This window comes from Drosophila nasuta, chromosome 3 (genome assembly GCF_023558535.2).
Source record: "Drosophila nasuta strain 15112-1781.00 chromosome 3, ASM2355853v1, whole genome shotgun sequence".
NCBI lineage: Eukaryota > Metazoa > Arthropoda > Insecta > Diptera > Drosophilidae > Drosophila > Drosophila nasuta.
In genome coordinates, this window is record NC_083457.1 from 52605674 (window position 1) to 52628220 (window position 22547).

General features: G+C 36.6%; 1 protein-coding gene across 6 annotated transcripts in view; it reads left to right on the forward strand.

The window, feature by feature from the left end:
• LOC132792264 (kin of IRRE-like protein 2) overlaps nucleotides 1-22547 on the forward strand; it is a 144149-nt gene that overhangs the window by 105631 nt on the left and 15971 nt on the right. For 3 of the 6 annotated variants that reach the window (XM_060801543.1, XM_060801544.1, XM_060801546.1), the window contains one exon: nucleotides 17619-18829. The exons of 1 other annotated variant lie outside the window; for it this stretch is intronic. In XM_060801543.1, the coding sequence (XP_060657526.1) occupies nucleotides 17619-17956 (338 nt within the window). In that variant the 3' untranslated portion in view covers nucleotides 17957-18829. Of the gene's footprint in view, nucleotides 1-17618; nucleotides 18830-22547 lie in introns of those variants that run through there. 2 more of the 6 variants (XM_060801545.1, XM_060801549.1) reach the window with 2 other exon arrangements.

Sequence of the window (22547 nt, forward strand, 5' to 3'; positions counted from 1 at the left end):
TTTTTCGACAAACTTTGCTCAGAAAAAACTCTCACTTTGTTTTTTCTATACCAATTAAGTTGTCATTGTTATCACAGTTGCTGCTGCGCTCTGTTGCCTTTCTTTCTCTTAATTGCACTGTTATCAATAAATTTCTGATTGAATAAACTGCGCATCGTATATTATAATCATGACAGACCACAGACGAACAACACAAAAAACCAGCTCTGCTCGTAAATAATTTATATACAAATCATGTTTACATTTCACGTATAAATTCTCCCGCTTTTTTTTTGTGTATTTAAACAATTTGTTTTTCCTTTTTTTTCGCGCTGTTGTTGTCGTGTATTTACTGTTAACTTTACGTTCTTGTTTCGCTTTAATCAATTTTGACGCCAATTTGTTGGTTTATTTACAAAATAACAAAACGGATGGAAAAAAAACGACGAAGTGAAAAGCTCATCCATTTGGCTGGAAACCTTAGTTGTTCGTTGTTTCTTTCACATTGTCTATTATGTGCCCCCGGGGGCAAAACCTGCTCCACTCCCTTTTCACCTCTGCTCCTGCGCCGCTTCATCCAAAACAGTTTTCAGCAATTTTCTCTATCGCTGTGCAGTCACATTTTCCCCCCAGAAGAGTCAGAGAAAAATAGATAAAAACGTGCAGCATATTCAAAATTGAAACATGGAGAATCGTGCAACGGTTTTATACCTGCTACGCTTAGCGTAAAAGGGTATTATGAATTTTTCTTCTTCTGTCAGTCTGTTCGGTTGTCCGTTCATATGAAACACAGAATTTGAGAGACTATAAGATATAGAAATATCATTGTTTTTACGGTACTTGTTAAGCTTCAACGCAGATCAAAAGATACTTTTGTATAAGAAAAAACTCATAGTGCGACAATATACTAAATATATGGTATATTTTTATTATTTGTTGCAATATATTAGTTTTGTATATGCTATATTTTGATTGTACTACTATACAAATATACCAAATATAGTTTATAATTTATAAGATATAATTTGGTGTATGGTATATTTTGATATCAATATACCAAATATGGCCTTTAGTATATTTTTAGTTGTATTTAAATATATTAATTTGGTATATGGTATATTTTGCACTCAATGGTATATTTTGATTGTACTGCTATACTGCAAATATACCAAATATAATTTATGAGATATAATTTGGTGTATGGTATATTTTGATATCAATATACCAAATATGGCCTTTAGTATATTTTTAGTTGTATTTAAATATATTAATTTGGTATATGGTATATTTTGCACTAAATGGTATATTTAGATTGTACTACTATACAAATATACCAAATATAATTTATAAGATATAATTTGGTGTATGGTATATTTTGATATCAATATACCAAGTGTAGCCTTTAGTATATTTTTAGTTGTATTGCAATAATAATAATTTGGTATATTGTATATTTTGGACTTTATGGTATTTTTTGATATATATCAATATACCAAATTTGATATATTTTAGTATTTTTGTGGTATAATATTGGGTATATATCATTAAAAATATGAAGCGAGTATCTCACAGTCGAGCACACTCAACTATAGCTTTCTTACTTGTTTTTCGTTGATTTTTCCCATTTCATTTAGTTTTTCTTTTTTGCATGTTTCTTTGTGGCATTGAAGTGTATGATGAAGCAGGTAGAGACAAAGGGGAGTAGGCGGGTCATAGTTCATTGTTTTACGTGACGTATTGTTGGATAAACAAATGTTTATGTTTTCGCTTACTAAGCTGAGTATTTGTTAACGCCAGCGGGGCGAGGTGAAGGCTGCGGGGCAACGCTAAGCGCGTGTTGCAATCTTGTTTTGATTGGGCAGCGAAAAAAAATCGCAGTTGCTGAGAGTTGCCAAAATGTTGAAATACTATAGATAAAAAAAATTTCGCATATTGCAGCAGTTGCTAGAATAGAGGATTAGCAAGAGAGGAGGAAGCGGGAGGGGGGAGGTAGACGAAAGCTGTCCAGCTGAAAAGTGAAAGCAACTTTTGGCGGTCAGTTGGCTAATTGAAGGCTGCCCCACAAAACCGTAGATAAAAGTGTTGCATGCCATCGGACCAAGCTGCGTCCTTATGAACAATTTAAAGCTGCACTTCCCCTGCCCCTCGCTCAACTGTGGCTCGCCGTTGCATGCCACACGAAAAATTTACTTAAACTTAAAAGCATTTGCTTTTAATTAAAAATTTCCACTTGCCTCACTTTGGCGCCGCTTTGGGTATTACTTGCAAAAACTAACACACACACACCAAGAGAGAGAGATACACACACATAATCAATTTTGCTATGCAATTTTAATTACAAATTGTGGGCGTGGCGGTCAGTAAGGGCAGCAGAGACACACACACACGGGTCCCATTGGGGCATGCCGAGGCGTGTGTAAATAGCTGCATAATGAAAATGCTGTTGGGATCCCAAGGCGTTGCCACGCCTCGTTTGCGTAGCACTTCAAGTGCAGAAAAGGAAGAGAGAAAGAGGCGAGACAGTGCCTGCATAAAGTTAATACACATGACGTGCAACAAATTATATTTATCGCGCATCGGCAAGCATCAAATTATCAGGACGCACCGCCAAACCGCAGCAAGGACCTCGCTTCTCCCTTGTCGCGTCGTTGCTGCAAATTGATGCTTAAGGACAATTTTCACTTCATTACACGCTGCTGCTGCTGCTTTTGCTGCCACAGCAGTGACTGCTGCTACCTATTTTGTTGCCACTTTTTTCCACCCTGCGCTTAAACTATTTTTCATGCAATTTCTTTATTTTTTTTTAATTTTTTTGTTGACTGCCTTTTTTGCCTTCTCGTTGGACGGCGATTAATTCTCAAGTGTTGCTTAAGCAGCAAAACATGCGACAACAACGGCAACAGCAGAAAAAAGGGGAGGGAGGAATTACAAATTGCGCCCCCTGGCCATAGATGGCGCCACTCGCCGCTGCCCGTTGTGTCGCACACCTTTGGCATGCCTAATTTAATAAGAAAAAGTGCCCCAGCTGTAGATCATTTAAAAGCGACACCAACACATACATACTTAGATGTATATATAAAGAGTTTCGCATACATACATACATACAGACACACACACGTGTATAATTAATTGTGATTGATAGAAGAAATTACTTGGCGGGTTTCGACTCGACTTTGGGGCTAAAACAGATGGCAGCACAGCAGCAAAGCAGCAGCAAAAGGCAAGATGAAAAATCATTTCACAAACTGTCCCAAAAGCCAAGCACACCTACACACACACACACACCCGCACACACACATACACCTTAGCTGGCAGGAGCAAATGGGACATCATAAAGAAACTCAATTTGTTGCCGCTTGGGCGATTTGTTTGCCACGCAAATGAACAAAACGTAGAAACAAGCAAAATGGCCAACTTGTAGGTGTAACTGTAACTGTATCTACAACTGTGTATGTGTATGTGTGTGTGGATTAGTATTAGTGTGCGACTGCATATGCAGCAAAAAAGCGCTGGCCATTTTAATTTATGTCGCTTGGCAGCGCTTTGCTAAGCTGCTTACGTTGGGCGCCAAAAACGCCCGAAAGGGACACAAGCAGCTGCCAGCTCTCTCTCTCTCCTCACCTCACCTCATCTCACCTCTCTCCTCTCCTCCTTGCCATCTACTTTACTCCGACTCCAAAATAACCTTAAAATATAGCCAAAGACTAAAAACAATGGCTTAGGGCCATGCACTGGCTAAAGCTATGCTTTCTTTTTTTCCTACACACACGACTACAAATACTTTTGTGTTAGTGTTAGTAAATACTATATATGTGTATGTGTGTGTTTGTATAATTCTCGCACAAATTGAAAATAAACGCCAAGCGCTGACGGAGAAAAAAACGCAGCTACTTTTTCTACTACTTTTCGCGTTGCTTTGTTCAAATATATCTGTATGTATGTATGTGTTTTTTTGTGTGGGAGTTAGTGTGATTACGAGTGTATGTATGAGAGTGTGTATGTGTGCTAGGATAGCTAGAATATATGTTGATGTCGCCGAGCTCTCTTATGTAGCCAGACAATTGGCATTCGCAATGTTCCAGCCATTTTGTGCTAATTTTACAAAAACCAGAGCAAAAGATTAAATAAAGAACTAAACCAATGTCATGGAAAGCCAAGAATATATTAAAGAAAATTTTAAAATAAATTAAATTCAAATATGAGTATTGCGTAATGAAAGATTTTAATAAACTCATTATTAATTTAATCAAGAAACTTCAAAAACAGCAAAAGCAAACAGCAAAAATAAATAAATGAATGAATGAATTTATTTTACTTTTTTACAAAAAGTTGCATATTGAATAGATCTATGAACTAGCGAAAACACATTTGGATAAACGTTAAAGTTCTCTTGTTATCCTTAAATTCACAAAATATCTTGAAATTTAAAATTTTTGCGGATTTTAATTATCTTAGGACTAAACTAATTCGAGAAGTTTCTAATCAAATACAACATTTTAATATAGATTTGTTTTTTATTAAAATAGATTTAATAAATATCTTATTTTGTCCAACAAAATCTCTCAGAGAACTCTGTTTATCATTATCTCGAAACCATTTTAACTATAAATGCCTTGGCATCTTCAAATTCAACTTTTTGCCACGTAAAAAGCGTATTAAATAATCTAAAGTCATTCATTGGCAGTATTTGACTTGACATTCGTTATGTCATCCAGCAGCAGGAGCACACAAAGCGGCGGCTGCGGCAGCATTCAAAGGCCAAGTTTGTTGCGTTCCCAATGCCCTTTGGCCTGTGGTCCAAACACACACAGTTTGCTGCTGACTCACCGGAATATTGCAGTCACGATAGAGAGCTCTTCTCTGCTCTTCTCTGCGACAAAGGCAACGTAATCCTGATGGCGATTTTTAAAAAAAATAACTTCATTCTAAGCAGAGCATAAAAAGTTCAAACTGACCTTTGCTCCTCGATCCAAGTTCGACTTTTGCTATGAAATTCACTGTGAAAAATCGCTTCGTGTTTGCCGGTGAATTACAAGCACAATTCAGTATTAAGTAGTGAAGTGTTCTACGCTAAGATTGCTTTCTATTTCTATACCCGACACTCATAAAATATAAGGGTATTATAACTTTGTGTCGGCAGAAAATGTATGTGACAGACAGAAGCAGGCTTCTCCGACTCCATGCTTTGTCTGACAATATCTGTCGATATACCAAATATATACTTCGTATTAATTTAGAATTTTTTCGATATATTATTTGGTATATTTTATGATTTTGTTCTATATAAGTAGCCAATACATCACAATATACTTTGACATCTATGGTATATTCATCGATATACCAAATATGACTATCGGCATATTTAGGTATTTTTATAGTATATTATGTGGTATATTTTCAGATTAATGCCGCACTCTTTTGCTTTTATCGACTCTATCACAGTATATTTCATTCTTTATGGTATATTTCGTATGTAGTACTATATCAATATACCACATATATTCATTGATATATTTTTGCGTATTTTTGCGGTACATGAATTGGTATATTTTAATCATAACACCACACGGATATTACACAGTCTATGGTATATTTATCGATATACCAAATATGACTTTTGGCATATTTAAGTATTTTTGTGGTATATTATGTGGTATATTTTGAGAATAATACTGCACTGTTCTGCTTGTATTTAAAATTTATCACAGTATATTTCATTCTCTATGGTATATTTCGAATGTATATACCACATATACTCATTGATAAATGTTTTCGTATTTTTGAGGTACATTAATTGGTATATTTTAATCATAATACCGCACGGGTATCACACAGTTGAGCACACTCGTCTGTAGCTTCCTTTCTTTATTTTGGGTCAAATTCAAGTTTACACTCAGTTTCTCTCTCTCTCTCTCTCTCTCTCTCTCTATCTCTCTCTCGCTCTCTCTCTCTCTCTCTCTCTCTCTCTCTCTCTCTCTCTCTCTCTCTGTCTCTCTCCCTCTTGAACACTTCCGTTTGCTGTTTGCTTATGCTCTTATTCGATTGTCGCTTGAGTTTATCGCTATACCTGTTGTATTGCCTTGGAAGTTAAGAAAACTTTGATAATTAAACGCTTAGCCATGTCGCATAAAAAACACACGAAAATACAAAATACTGAATACAAATACTCGTAATGATACGAAACGCGTGCGTGTTTTTTGTACTTCGCAGTTCATGGAATTTCTAATTTAAAGTTGTAAAAAAATCGCACGAACGGGCGAAAACTTGAGTAAACAAACAAATGCACAAACATGACCACGCCCCCATTCCCACTCTCCTCCCCTTCTGCTTCCCTCCTGCGAAGTTGCCCTAAGCACGCTTCTTGCCCAAGGCGAACAACAGCAGCTGCCATTTGGCCAAGCCAAGCCAAGCGCTTAGTTTACGCTCATTACACACCACCAATAACTACACACACACACGCACACACACTCTCAGTCTCTCACACATACTAATGCACTCGCTGTTTCACACAGACAGCGGGTGCAGCACTTAATTACAAAATGGTTTTTTGGGCTGCTGCAGCAGCTGCAGCTGCCGCTTCAGGGCGAATGCTTTATAATAGGTGTGTGTAGGAGTGTGTGTGCGTGTGTGTGTGTGTATATTGTATATATATATATATATATATATGAGTGTCTTGTACAATATCTGAGTTGTTGCGCTTGTCTTGGCTGCTTGGCTGTGCGGCTTTTAGCCATCGCTGCAGCTGCGTCTTGCCGCTGTCAATTGCAACATGCAACATGCAATGCTGCGTTTCGTTCTTTTTTTTTTGTGCCAATCCTGATGACTTTAGTTCCCCTCCTTCCCCTTCGCGCTGCTTTCTTTGAAACTGTCACAAGCAGCTTAATAGGTTTTTGTTCCTTTGCAGACATTTATGCAACCCCCTCACAATAAGTCAGCCGTCTGCCTCGTTCCCCCAAAAAAAAATGTGGAAAATTATTACATCTTATTTACAATGTGCTAGCTGGGTGACTGGCTCATTTCGGGGCGTGGCTGCGACATGTTGCCTACTTGTAACAAAAGAAATGTTGCAAATTAAGCGCTCGACTGAGCCGTGCATGCGTTGCATAACTTTCAAGTGCGCCAGCGTTCGCTCGCTACAAACGCGAACAAAGCAGCAGCAACAAAAACAACGACAACTTCAGTTAAATTAAATAAAAATTCTCATGTTTCTTTATATGCCATACTCAAACGCATACACACACACACACACGTGCGCATTGTTGGCTTGTTCGTAATTGTATTTCAGCAATTTGTGCACTGCATGCGGCGTATACGTAATATTTTATTATGTTGCTGCATTTTTAATGCCACAACAAGCACTGTGCAAAAATATGTCATCGTTTTGCAAGCACTTTAACCAAACAGCCAAGCCTCCCCTCATCCTTCTCCTCCTCCTTCTCCTGCAACATTGCTCAAGTGCGGCAAACTCATTTTCGAGTCGCTTACTTGAAATTGGATTAAAGTTGCTGCAGCTGCAGCATCGCTCGCTCAGATTTTTATTTGCTGCTGCGGCAAACTTTTTTAACAACATTTCTCTGCGAGTTGCCTTTAATACATGTCCAGTTAAGCAGCGAGGGAGTGCAGAGAGGGGAGAGAGGAACAGAAGAGCTGTGTCGAGTCTCATTTAAGCCACACGACAATATCAGTAAAAATGCTGGTAATAATATTTGAGGTGCTCCGCAATGGCGTCTGCTTATAGCATATGTACAGACTGTCAGATAATCCCCCCTCCTTCTGCTACCCCCTCGACTGTCTGTCTGCCACTTACACGCTGACTTGCAATGGCCACGCTCCCCAGCGGCCAAGCGGCAGAAGCTGACCCAGAATGCAACTTGTGCTGGTTTGTTGGCCAAGTTTCGTCTCTAACTATCTGTGTGTGTGTTGGCTTGGCCTGGGCTGGTAAGCTGAGCTGAAGCTGCAATGTTTTACTAACCACAAAATGCTGTAACTAAACGCGCACTCACACACACACACACACACACATGCAGTTAGATGGTGGGATAGGAGCACTACTTATAGAGCACTTGAGGCTGCACGCAGAGCGAGAGCAAAGAGAGGCAGGTAAACTGCAGCTAGAGGAAACCAAGCGGACTTTCCATGCTCGTTTAGTTGCCAACTTTGGAGGACATGAACACAACATCCTCCCACACACACACACTCAACATGACACAACAGAACACAACATATTGTTATGGCCACGACAAAGTTCTTGGCCCCAAAAAAATACCAAAGAAGAAGATATTGTCACCATCTCTGGTTGCAATGTTTAGCTCATTGACAGCTTTAGTAAACTTTAACTACAATTTAAAATGGGAAGCAGCCAGAGTCTAAGTGCAAAAGGACTTATATACATATTAAATTGTTACAAATGTCCGGATCCTTTTTGGCTTGACTTGTTGTCGTTGCTTACGAATGAAATGCTAAATGAAATAAATAAATAATATAATTAGTTTTTGTAGAATTTACCCAAAAAAGTATTCACAGTGATGTTTGATATTAAATTCCTTGAGCTGGCATTTCTTCCTCGTTTTTCTGTGTGTTGCTCACAGACAATATTAGATTTCCCTTTGAAGAGCAGTTGCAATAGCAACAGCAGCTGCAGTCTTAAGGTTATTTATTTTAATTTAAATTGAAATTGTGCACTTGTTGCATTTGGGTCAAATCAAAGCAACAATTTAATATTCTGCTCGTCATTTAAATAGCACAAAATACAAATGGAAATTTATGCCAAATGTCAACTTATCATTGCATAATTTATGAACTTTTGCTACAAATAAGTTCTGACTACAAAATGACTAATAACTAATGTTTTGTCAACTGATTTACGTAGTTTTTGAAAGTACTTCTCGGAAGTTGAACGCAAAGTGCACTCTTGCCTAATTTGGCATCATTTAAGCACTTTGGAGATCGAGTCGAGTGAGTGAGTGAGTGAGTCAATCAATCAGCTTGTCGTAGGCCAGAAAGAGAATTCTAATTCGATTGCCTGCTTTGCTGGCCACACAGAATAAACTCAATTGCCGAATTACGAGTTACATCTCGAGTCTCTGTTGTTGGTAGTTAATAACTGGCAGCTAGATGGCTGGTTGCTGGTTGCTGGTAATTCAATGTTGCCGCTTGTCAAAGACTCTATGGCAGCTGCTTAATCAGGCGTCAAACATCAAAAAAGTAATTCAAAATGCTGTTGGCGGCACACAGTGCGTATGAGTGTTATGCGACGTGTAAAGTAAAAGGATTTTGCCAAGCGATTCAACGATTTGGAAGTGAGTGAGTCCGTGTGTCTGCAATGCTTTGATAAAACCCGATAGATAAATCAGACTGCGGAAGTGTGAACGAAAACCTTTTGAACTGAATGAACACTTGGCTGTCAGCACAACTAATTGAAATCTGTACGAAACTCATTTATTTGCTAGCCAAATTGGAAATCTCTGCAACAGCAGCAGCAACAGCAGCAGCTGTCAGCTGAGTTAATTTAAATAATAAAATATAATATTTGAGCTGTGTAAATCGATAGTTATGAATTATGCGCAGACGTCTCACATTTTTAATTGGAATCTATAACTCAGTGGAGCACTGTGAACTCGACAAATCCTTGATGAGAGCTCTTCTCTCGTTCCTTTGTTATAGATATGTGTATATGTTTGAATAGACTCGGACTCTCAACTCTCGACTCTCGTATTCCCATGATTCGATAACAATATAAATTGCTTTCAACGAATGCTTAGTGCTTTGATTAATGGCAAGGAATTCGAACACACACACAGACAAGCAACTGGTTCTTCGAGCTCCTTATTCCTTGCTGATGAGCGCACATTTACTTCTCAGTGTCTGTGTGTGTCTACTCTATGTCTGTGTGTGTGTGTTTTGACCTATCAGTTTACGTGCCATTTAGCACTCAATTAAATTCGTACAGCACACACACAGACTAACACACACACGCTTGGGAGATGGACAAAGTTTCGCAGGCGAAGGCGTTGCCAAGGACATGCGCTTACAAGGCAAAAGAAGCCAGAGCCAACGAAGTGCATCGCAGTTTCACATACGTCAGCATCGTCGAGTATTGTACAACATTCGCTTCTCTAATTGCGGGGGCGTCAATTAACTTCCCAAAGAATGGAAACTTTACGTTTTTGTGCACTAATATGCAAGCTGCTTTCGCTTCTTGTATTCTTACTTTACTTTGCTAAGTATATTAAAATAGCCAAGCACACACACACACACACACACGCACACGCACACACACAGACCATCTCACTCACTCTGGAGGCACGTCAAAGGCGCCTTGACCGCAATGACTCAAATGACGAGCGTTCCAAAGTCAGGGGGAGAAGCTCACACTCAATCTCAGTCTGGCTTTGACTTATATAAACACAGTAAACCACACACACTTGCCACACACACACATACGTACACCCACACGGTGGCCGCACGTCTCAAGTTTATCAAAGGACGACAAACAAAAAAGACAGACACGAAATGAAACGCGCGCAAAAAAGCAAGAAGCAGCAGCAGCGCATTGCAAAAGAGATAGCAAATATAACTGGCCAACGAACACAGCAATAATATCAGCACACACACACACAACACTACAACAACTAAAGCACACAAACCACACTTAATTCATTCGTGATTTATATGAGTCGCTTTCAGAGACTTTAAATGCGGTCGTTGCTTGTCTTTTTGAGGGTTTGAGGCCAGCAAACGAACAAAACTATTTTTGCGGTCTGTCTGTCTGTCCGTCCGTCTGTGAGAAGAGGCCAGAAAACCGAAGCCAGAAATCCCAAAGCCAGCAAAGCCCTGCAAAGTGCTAAGATTTGCAGTGTGCATTAGTTTTGGCCATGGCTCTCAATTAAAAATTCCTCTTGAACTGCTCAAAATTCAATTCAAATTTTCGGCCCAGATTCCTTGTAAGCCAGCAAAGTCGAAAGCCAACAAAACCGCTGATAAAATGTGGTAACACATACACACACACACATACACAATAAATATATTATACAAAGAGAGACATACATGAAAAGAGAGACATACTATTCGAGTGTGTCGTAATGCGATAGAAACTTGGCTAAGCCTGCAAGAAAGCAGCAAAGCAGCAAGTTTCTAGTTTTTGGCTCGAAACGCCATTTTGTCACTTTGACAAAATTGTTGTTACTTTCGAAGAGAGGAGAGGGGGAGGAGATAAGTTAAAGGGGTATTCGGTTGTCGTTCAAGTGACATTCAATTATTATTTCAGCCCAGTGCAAAAAGTTTTTTGCAAACGAAAAACGAAAAACGGAGAAAATGCGACAAACGACAATATTGTTAGAACGTATTACGGGAGATAGCAGCAAAAGACACGGATACACGAACGGACAGACAGCTCAGACAAGCAAACAGACAGCCAAGAACAGCAGCAGTATCTATCTATCTCTGATAGATAGTTGGCTAACAAGAGACAAACAAACACAGTCCAGAGAAAGACTAAGAAAGAGAGAGAGAGAGAGAGAGAAAAACATAATGCGTATTTGCGCATTTAATGTAAAACTTTGCAAATAGTTTCCGTGCCAAAAATAAAATCAAAACAAAATCCAAACAGAAATAAGAATAAGAATAAAAATTAAATGAAAATCAAAACTTTTCAATTGGATTTTAAGGAAGAGAGACAGACAGTTAGACAGTCAGACAGCCCAGACAAAATTGTCAGCTAGGTCCAAAGGCTAAAAGCCTGTAACTTGAGCTCACTTCCTCGAAGATAAGTTGAAAGCCTCAAGTTAAACCAAATAATTACAACTATGAAAACCATATTGAAGTGGTTGAAAGTCATAAAGTGCTAGAATTGTTTTAGATTTAAATGGGCAGACTTTAGCTATTTAATATTCAATTGAATTACATACTGATTAAAAGAAAATTTAAATATAGAATATAAAAAATATTGCTCAAAATTATAATTTCTATAAAAACAAAACAATGCAAAAGCTGTATTATCTTTGAAATTCTACATATACAATAAATATTGTGATTATCGAATATGCCTTCTTCTGCCTATTATATACAAATAATTTCAAGAAATGCAAAACAATGCGGTATTATGATTAAAATATACCACATAAAAATACCAAAAAATCCTAAAATGTAAAAATCATATACCGAACAAATATCAAGATCTATCAATCGCTATATTATATGTATTTCTCAATATTATGAATATATTTAAATTGTACTAGAAAAAGAGAGAGACACGGAAATATCTTCTTCTAACTATTAAATATATTTATGTTAATGTTATTAAACATAAATATATTTAATAAATTCAAAACAATGCAGTATATTCATACCATACAAACAAAAAATAAATAAGTAAATAAAATATGTTAATATTCAATATTAATATACTGAAAAAATACATAAATATACAAAATTAATATCATATTCAAATTATTCAACATTTTCGAAAGTCATGAAGTTATAATACCCTTCTAGCTTATTAGTTCCAACTTACCATTCTTTTTGCTTTTAAATTCAATCAAATTTCTCTTTTTAAACATAAGTGTAGTTTGGGCTCTTTGAAGTAATAATTAATAACTTTATTGTCTGCTGCTCATAGTCCTTATTTAATTTCAACAATGGCGTAAAAGAAAACGCCTTAAATAAATCCTCCCAAAAAAACAGATAATAATGTAATTTTCTTAATTGCTTCAAGTTTAAAGACAACAGTAATCGACAAACGAATCTCTTCAACTCAGACAAAGTAAATTAAATAAAGGCGAAGCAAAGCTGAACCTTCATAAGAACCTCTTCTCTAAAGAGTTCTGCAGATGTGTTATTGATTAAAAAGCGGCTTAAATATTCAGTGGCATCGAGAATACGCTTACAATAACTATCCGCTTAATGCACATTCAAAATAAATTCGAGGGAGAGCTGAAAGCTTTTTTGGCAATTGATGGGCCGAGATGAGGTTCACGAATGGTTGCATTGCATGCAAGTTTTGCCAGTGGCAAATGGCGAGTGGCGAGTTGCAAGTGGCAAGGTGCAAGCATGAGTACGCGCTGTTTGGCCACAGAGCCAGAGGCATGCAGCTTAAAATTAATGACAGCGAAGTAAATGTCAGCGCCGAATGAAAAACAAGCCCCCGAAATGCCGGGCACAACTTTTACCAACCGCGCGACGTGTGGCAAAAACAATAACAGGACGACAAGCAGGACGACAACAAGTCGACATCGCAAAGGGGGGAACGTCGACGTCGTCGTCGTCGACGGTGACGGTGACTACGATACATGGCTTCCGGTTTTTGTTCGCGCGCTGGTATTTTTGCCCCAAAGTGCCTCGCTCTTCACTTCCCTTCCCCTTGTCGTTGTCGTTGTCACGGCGAGAATTGCGTGTGCGAGTGTCGCATATGCACATTTTATTTATAAACTCACAGAAAAGTAGAAAATAAAAAGGCGGCCAGGAAGAGAGCTGCCATTGCCGCTGGTCGCTGCTTGCTTCTGGTTGCTGGTTGCTGGTTGCTGGTTTGATATTGCATGTATAGCGATAAAAGTAGGGGAAAATGCTTATCAAGCTCAAACCGGATGTGCACAGTGTCAAACAGCGGGATCAGAGCAGAGCAACTGTGTGTGTGGAGTGGGACAGCTGCAAATAGTTTTTATAGCAAACTGTAATAAAAGCGATAGTTTAATGCATAATTGAAAAGCACGCAAAGTTAAACAATAGTGCACACGGCAACAGCAACACCAACAGCAACTACAACGGCGACTCAACGCTTAACCCATGTGTGGCCAAACATTTTCAGCGCATTCTAGTGCATAAATTGCAGGAACTTTGCTTCGGCCATAAATTGAAGTGCTTAAAAAATGTGTCTCTTATCAAGAGCAAAAAAGTGTAGCATACTTTGCAGCTGAAGCTTAAAAGATTTGTTAAGTTATGTGGACTGAAAAGATGTCAGCCAACGGGATCTGATTGTGTGAATCTATCGCTTTGTTTTGCTTTAATCTTTGCATACATTTTTCAATTTATATTTAGTTTTAATGAAGAAGAAATAAACTGGAAAGACGTCAGCCATAGGATTTTCTGTTAGGCACATGTGAATCTATCTCAATTTTTGGTTATAGTCTTTGTATATATTTCTCAATTTTTCAATAGTTTAATTTAATTTAAAACAAATTCTATAAATATAAAAAAAATGGAAAAATCATACATAGTATTGCAGCCGTAGTTTAAAAGAATTCATAATTCATATGAATCCGTTTACTGGGCAAGAATTATTGTGTGTATTATTCGATTTGTAATTAGCTTAAGCTGCCTTCTAATGAAGCAGAAAACATTTTTTTTTTATCATAACGTACTTTGCAGTTGAAGCTTAAAAGATTTGTTAATTTATGTGGAAGCATATTGAATGTGGAATTTCGAAACGCATGATGGGGTCGTTTAATCAATTCGTTTGCTGATTAGTGTTAAACAAAGCAAAGGCCAAGGCCTTCACTTGACTGACCACTTGACATTTTATTTGACTTTGTTTACGAGCTAAGCTGTCGCAACAACAACAACGACAACAACACGATGTCACAGAATATTTTTGTGTCAAATCACACAATCACAATTTAAATGGCAATCAACATTTTTGCTACGAGTATTTCGCACTTGCGTGCACTTGATAATGGTAATTATGTAACAATAAATGTGCGATGGAGCACGAAACAAGCGTCTTTAATGAACTGTATAATGTTTTCCTTTCTTCTCTGTTCTCTCTACTCTCTACTCTGTTCTCTGTTTTGTTTTCAATTATGTGAAATGTAAAGAAAGCGAAAATCACGGCAGCTAAAAAAAAGAAGAGTAAGAATGTGGTTTTAAATCGAAATGTAAATGCAAAATGTGTGTGAGTTAAATGATAATTGAATGGCCGCTTAGCCAAATCGGGCTACTTTAGAGATGCACTTAAGGAGCATTTCTCTCGCTCTCAGCTCTCAACTCTCAGCTGTCAAACATTAGTTCTCCAGGCAAGAGCAACACAGTCAACTCATCCGGCGACTGCACAAACAAAACGCGCTGTAAAATGTAAAAATACTGCCAAAGTATGCAAAGCTGCTCATAAAAACACTCGAAAAACTAACGTGCAATGCAGCTTGCTTGCTTGTCTGTCTGTCTGTCCTTCACTCTCTGCCTCTCTCTCTGTCTCTCCTACATCCTTACATCCTCACATCCCGATTCCTGCCTCCTTTGTGTGTGTCTCGAGTCTGGAACTTGCTACTTGCTTAGCTGCTTCCTCTCTCTTCTCTTTCTCTCTCTCTCTCCCTTGTTCTGTGCATGCCCAGTTTCCTTCCTGAAAATCCATCAGCGCTAATTTTGCATATTTTACTTGAATGTTATTTTATTTTTTCTCCATTTTTTTTTTTTTTTTTTTTGTTGCTTTGCTTTTGTTATTTTCTAGAGTTTTTTGTGCGCATTTTATTTGGCTTAGCCGGCTTGTGACTTGTGTTTTCACAGCCGTAGCCCAAAGACATTTAAGCTATGCACAGCCGAAGGCATCTCCCGGCTTTGGTTGGCCTTGTGTCAGCTCTGCTCTTCAGCTGCCCAGCTCAGCTCAGCTTCAGCTCTATTTCTGCTCTGCTCTGCTCTGCTTTGCTCTGCTCTGATGATGAATTATGTGCGCCACGTACGTTATTAATAATTCCTGTCCTGTCAACAAATACATTGTGCGTTACAGCGTTACAGCGTTGCCGGCGTTACATTTGCCACTGCCCACACCTTTGTGGGAGTGTGTGTGTCTGTGGGAGTAAGTTATCTCCTCCCCTCTCTCTGTCCCACATTGCGTATGCGTAATATGTTTATTTTCAACACTGCGGTCTCAAATTTATTAAGCAGCTGCTGCAAACCGCAACAGAAAAAAGCCCATGTTCGCATTCAAGTTACTCTCTCTGCGTTGTCTGTGTTTCTGTTTCGCTTTTCTTTTTTTTTTTGGTAGGCGGGAATGATGATGGGAAACAGGACGCTGAGATGTGCCACGCACATGACGCAAATCACGTTAGAGCACGCACGCACACAGCAGACACAATTTTGAGACTTCCGATGTTCTTTAATGAGGTTTCTTTCAAACGCTTTTCCAATCGTTTAAAGCAAAGTTTACAAATTTTGCAGCACTTCATTTGCATACTTGCAATAATAATAACAATCTTAATTTAAAGCCAGAGTGGGTTTTTTGGTACATACAATAATAACTGTAGTATTTAAGATTCCTGAAAATTCTATAATCATTTAATAAGTTTTAAAAGAAGCTCTTTTATATGGGCAAAACCGACAATGTGGTATATTTTACACTTTATGGTATATTTTGAATGTAGTGCCACATAAATATACCAAATGTAGTCTGTGGTATATTTTTAGTATATTAAGTTATTATTATTTTTGGTATATTAATCTTGTCTATAGTATATTGTGCACTTTATGGTATACTTTGAATATAGTACTACATCAATATACCACATATATTCTTTGGTATATTTATAGTATTTTTTGGTATATTAATTTGGTATATTTTAAAGTAATGCTGCGATCTTTACTTTTTATTCAAAATGAGTAACGGGTATCTCACAGTCGAGCACAGTCGCCTTTCGCTTTCTTACTTGTTTTTAATATGAGTCAATATTTACATGCATGTCGTTTGCTATTATCAAGATCGCTGCAAACATTGCGCCAAGAGCGCGGCGCTCTTTTGTTTTTGTTTGCGCATTGTATTGAGTTTCAAGTGCACAAGTTAATTGCTTGAAAAATTGAACTCAATCAATTTACAAGAACGCACACGAGTCAGAGTCAAGCAAAGGAATTGACTTCGCAGTCGCAGAGACACAGCTCGCGTGCACACGCATCGAGTGGCCATCAAGGTGTGTGTGTGTGTGTGTATGTGCGTGTGTGTATGCACTTCAGTTAACACCGTGAACCTGGAGAGTAGTCGAAGCATAGCAACGCAGCAGTCCACTTAATATCGGCAATTAAACTTATTGTGCTGCATACTTTCGAGCGCACCAAATAAACTTATTATGCTGCATACTTTCGGGAGCGCGCTTTAAAATTCAATTTCAGACAGGTTTTTTGGGGGCTTTAAATGCAATTATGTTAAATATGGAAATGCAATTGAATTGCACTAATTGTTTAGTACTCGGGTTTATTGCAATAATATTGCATAGATTTTATGCATTGTTAAATTAACTAATTATTGTGGTGTGTTGCGTGTAATTTGCATTCGAAACTTTGAACTGACAGCAGCAAAAGCAACTGCAGTTGGTAGAACATCAAATGTCGACACTCTTAGGGCATCTGGGGCAGCTGGGTAAACAGAAGCTGCACATTAATTAAATATTTATGTGTTATGCACACAAAACACGCACACACACACACACACACACAGACACAGACAGTAGGAGCAACAAAAACAAGTACATCAGGCAAACAAACACTTATATGTGCAAAAGCCAAACAGAGCGCAACAAATAAAGACACATAGCAACAACTTGACTTGCAAGCAAACTTCTCATGCACACACAGACACTCACACTCACACACATTTATTTAGTGCTTATTGTTCAAGTACAAATTTAACATCTAAGCTCAAGACAATGCAATAAAGTTGAAATTAGTTCGGGCCATAATTTCAGGTGAACATCCGGAGGCAATGCAAACTGGCTCATCCGGTTGCCAGTACAATTGGCTGACAATTGTTATGCTGGTTGGCCTGGTGCTCAGCTTTAGTCAGCGTGCCACATGGGGCACGTGCAACGGCAACAACGGCAGCAACGGCAGCAGGCCAAAAACTGGAGCCATGGCCACCGCACTTGCGGCCAGTGAAAGTGACACGAGAACAGCAACAACGACAACAGCTGCAACAGCGAAACCTTCAACTGGCAACGTTAAACTGTCGCCTGCGGTTAGCGGCAGCTGCCAGCAGGCGTGCCACGCCCACAGTTGCCACAGATGATCGCATGGCAGCAGCATCCGTGTAATCTAAGCAGACACATCAAATGTGCGCGAGTGTATCTACATAAATATATCTAACCGACTAACCATACTACTATATATTTATCTTGACATATTTATATATATATCTATTGTATGTGTGTGTAAGTGTGTATAAGTATAAGTAAGTGGCTAACAACATCCTTAGATACATCCGTTAGATACTAAGTGCAGTTTTGATGGTTTTAAACCACATTCGAATGCCGCTGCAGGTTTTCTCACTCTCCCACATAAGATTATATGGCAACCTTGGATTAACGATTTCATGTGTGTATTATACATATATATTATATATAGTTCTATTAAGCTCCGTGTAAATAGCAAGCATCAACTGACGCGTATTAACGTAATTACCACATCAAATGTATCACATTGCAAACCGAAAAAACCAAGCGAAAGAAAAAACAATATTAAAATCATAAAAAAAATCAAAAGAGATTTCACATTGGATCTTTAAATAAACACATAAATAATCAAATAATGTGCATTGTACAGCGAGGTATATTTAATAATTAGATAAAAAACCAAACATACAACAACCAAAAGTGAGTGGCCATAAAATATTTAAATTAATTGCCATATCATGCAAATATTTGCGCTGCGCATTTTCTCCACACCAATTGCCAAGTTATACTTTATTTGGTTTGCATCACTTTTTTCGCTAATTAAATCAATAAATAGCAATTAATTTGCGATCAACTTGAACCACATGACAACCAAATGCGATTTATATTTAAGTATTTAGTTCAATACAATTCGGTCTAAAGACGAAGTAATTTAACTCTCAATTAAACCAGAATTAGTTCCAGGCAATTCGTTAAATTCGAAATATATTTAAGTTCATATATATATATTTATTTTAGTTCATTAAAATATCAGTTTGATGTCGTTCATTGCGTGACCAAGAAGAAATAATTTAAGTAAATATCATTTACATTTGATTTACAATATTATCAGCTCTTCCAACAGTCTGTATTTATTGGCAAAGAAGAAGTAATTTAATTCTGAAATAATCAAAAAGTTCTTCAATTCAATTTGATAAATAATAACCGGCTTTAAGTTAAGCCACATTACAAATAAATTCGATTTGTATTTAAGCATTTAGTTCAATAGAATTCAGTCCGAAAGCGAAGTAATTCCTGGCAATTCGCTAAATTGAAAATATATTTAATTTAAGCATTTAGTTCGTTAAAATATCAGTCTGATGTCTTTCATTACGTGAAGAAGTTATTTTAGTATCTATCATATACATTTGATTTACAATATTATCAGCTCTTCCAACAGTCCGTATTTATAGGCCAAGAAGAAGTAATTTAGTTCTGAAATAATCAAAAAGTTCTTCAATTCAATTTGATAAATAATAACCGGCTTTAAGTTAAGCCACATTACAAATAAATTCGATTTGTATTTAAGCATTTAGTTCAATATAATTCAGTCAGAATATGAATTAATTTAACTCTCCATTAACAGAGAATTAGTTTCATTCAATTCAATAAATTGGAAATGGTTGTAAGTTAAATCACATAACAAACAAATTAATTTTTTATTTAAGAATTTAGTTCAATAAAATATCAGAAAACTAAGAAAAATTAATTTAGCTCTTAATAAACCTAAAATTATATTAACCCTATTTGATAAACTTTTTTTAATCATTTATTTCTATAAAAAAATCTTCTTGGTTTCTGATGAATTTCTTTTCTGACCACGAAGAAGTATCTCAATTCTAAGTAAACCTAAAATAACTCGAATCAAAGAAGTAATTTAACTTCCAATAAACCTAAAATTCGATTCCGATTCGATAAAAAATAAATGGCTTTAAGTCGATTGAAATTTAACCCTTTTTTAAGAATTTAGTTTATCAAAAATGTAAGAGTCTAAGCAATTTATTTTCTAACCAAGAATAAGTAATTGAACCCCAAATTAGTTCAATCCATTTTATTAAATAAATGCATTCTATATTTCAGTAGTTCATTTAATTAAACAGAATATCTTTTAATAGTCTAATGAATTCCTTTCGTGACCAAAATGAAGTATTTCAACTCTAAAGAAAAAACTGAAATAACTGGAATCCAAGAAGTAATTTAACTTAAATTAGTTCGATTCTGATTCAATAAAAAATAACTGCGACTTGTACTTCATCAGTTAGTTTTATAAAAAAGAAGATCTTCTAAGAGTCCGATTCGCAATAAGAATTCATTCAATTATCAGAATGCCAGAAATAACCCGAAGTCAATAAGTAATTATACTCTCTATGAACCCCAAAATTATTTCGATTTCGATTCAATAAATAATAAATGGCTTCAAGTTGATTTGTGATTCATCTTTTACACGCATCCAAAAATTACTAATTACATTTTTTAATTATATTTGCGCAGATATTTTGATATGCAATCAATAGGCATTTGCAATTTGATTTACGTATTCGCATGGAAATTATATAAATTAATTAAATTAAACACCGCGGGGACAATGTCTATTCGGATTGCGGTGGCAAAAGTAGGAAAATGGGAAAGTGGAAAAGTGGAAAAGAGGAAAATGTGCCATGCGAATGGCTAACTCAATAAAATTCATGTTGACACGCCACATAAATGCCGCATAAATTTTTATCAATTGCTCCAGTAAAAATAACAATTTTCATGCTTTTTTTTCTTTTTGAATTTCATACTCGTTTTTTGTATTTTAATTTTATTGGCATAACACAAATACAAACACAAACAGAGGGAATAACGGTAATGCGAACGGCAACGCACAAATTGTATTTGAAAATAGCTCAATTATTGGCGACAAAAGTTATTTAAATTGGTAATGTAATTAAAATTTGTGGCCGAGGCTTCTATCGTTGTGATTCCAAATATGACTACAATTAAATTATAATTAAATTTAAGCTAAGGCCGCATTATAATTTTCGCAATCAATGTTATTGCTGCATTGCAGACTATTATCATAAAAATGATTATTAGAACGCTCATCGAAAGCTGAAATAAATTGTAAAATTTAATGTTAATCACAAGCAGAAAAAAAAGTATCACTGAATGTTATAACAATCGTTGCAAATGAAGACTCAGAATGTTAAAATGTAATACTCACAATTCCATAACTTACTCAGAATGTTAAATTTTAACACTCAATTCCATAACTTCCTCTTCCATTAGTACAAAATAAATCAAAAGCATTGCAATAATAATTTTAATTAAATTGTTTCAGATCAATCAAAGTTGTTACCATTGAAATTCAGTTTAGTAATACAACTGAAATGTATATTAATTAATTTCGTCATCCCTCAGCGTCTTCCCATTGTCATCCAGCTCAACAACAGAATCAACCAATAGGTATAAAAGTATCTCTAAGATAAGCTAATTTTATAGACTTAACATAAGATGAGAGCCAGACATTTTGCCAGCTCTGAATTTGAATATTACATTTACCATGTATTAAAGCGAACTATATTAATTCCCGATTTATGGTAGGTCAACATACAAACAACAATTCCTGTTTATGCAAGTTAATTAGTCCAACTTTAGATAAGAATGAATGCGAGAGTGTGCGAATGTGAGTGTGTGTGTGTGAGTATGGAATGTGTAATTAGGAGTTAGTTATTAAGTTAAGCCACATACAGCATAAATACTCAATGTATAGCTATTAGTTATTATGTTAGTTTAAACAATGCAATTGAACCGTAAAAGAGAACGCAATGCGTATACTTTTAAACGTTGAATTGAACGAGATAAAACAAAAAGTAAATTACAAATTAGTCAAAATATATATAACTAACTATAATGCATACTAAATATATTTCTAACTGGGAGGAAATCAACCACAAAGTAAAAAAAAAGCATAAACATAAACAGAAACCAATAGCAAAAAAACACATGCCATAATATAGAAATAAAAGCAAAGAAATTCATAGCAAAAAAAAAGGGAAACGAAACAAAAGACATGAAAATGTCACTAGAAAAAAAGTAAGAAAAAAATGAAAAACAAATACTGAATTGTTGTTCTTAACCACGTACTACAACAACAAAGATCAAACACACAAAACTATGTACATTAAAATGAAGAACGATTAAACTTTTTTATTTAACACAAAAAAAAAAAGACAAATTGCATTTTGTGTTTTGATGCATTTCCATTTTATACAGCTGGAAATTGAGGGCTCAACTCGTGCGATTTGGGCAAAGCTTCATTTCTTTGATATGAGCTTCTCAATTATTTATGCAAACTACAATGCAATACAGCAGCTGCCAACAGACGAGACATCCACCCACACAACTCCTTCCCATCATGCTCAGCACTCTATGAAATACGCAACGACAGTCGAAGAAATGAAAAATAAGCTGCAACGTATGCGTGTGTCACATGTAATCTCTGGATTATAGACAGCAGCAACCAGGCAAACTCTCATTCTCATTCTCTCTCTCATTCCAAGACCAAGCCCAAGCCCAGGAGCAGCATCCAAACTCAGTCTCAATCCCAGCACAGATGGGGCATCGAATGAAAACTGGGTCAGCAAATAAATCGAATGGGGCTTATACAGGAAACTGAAGACGCAACTT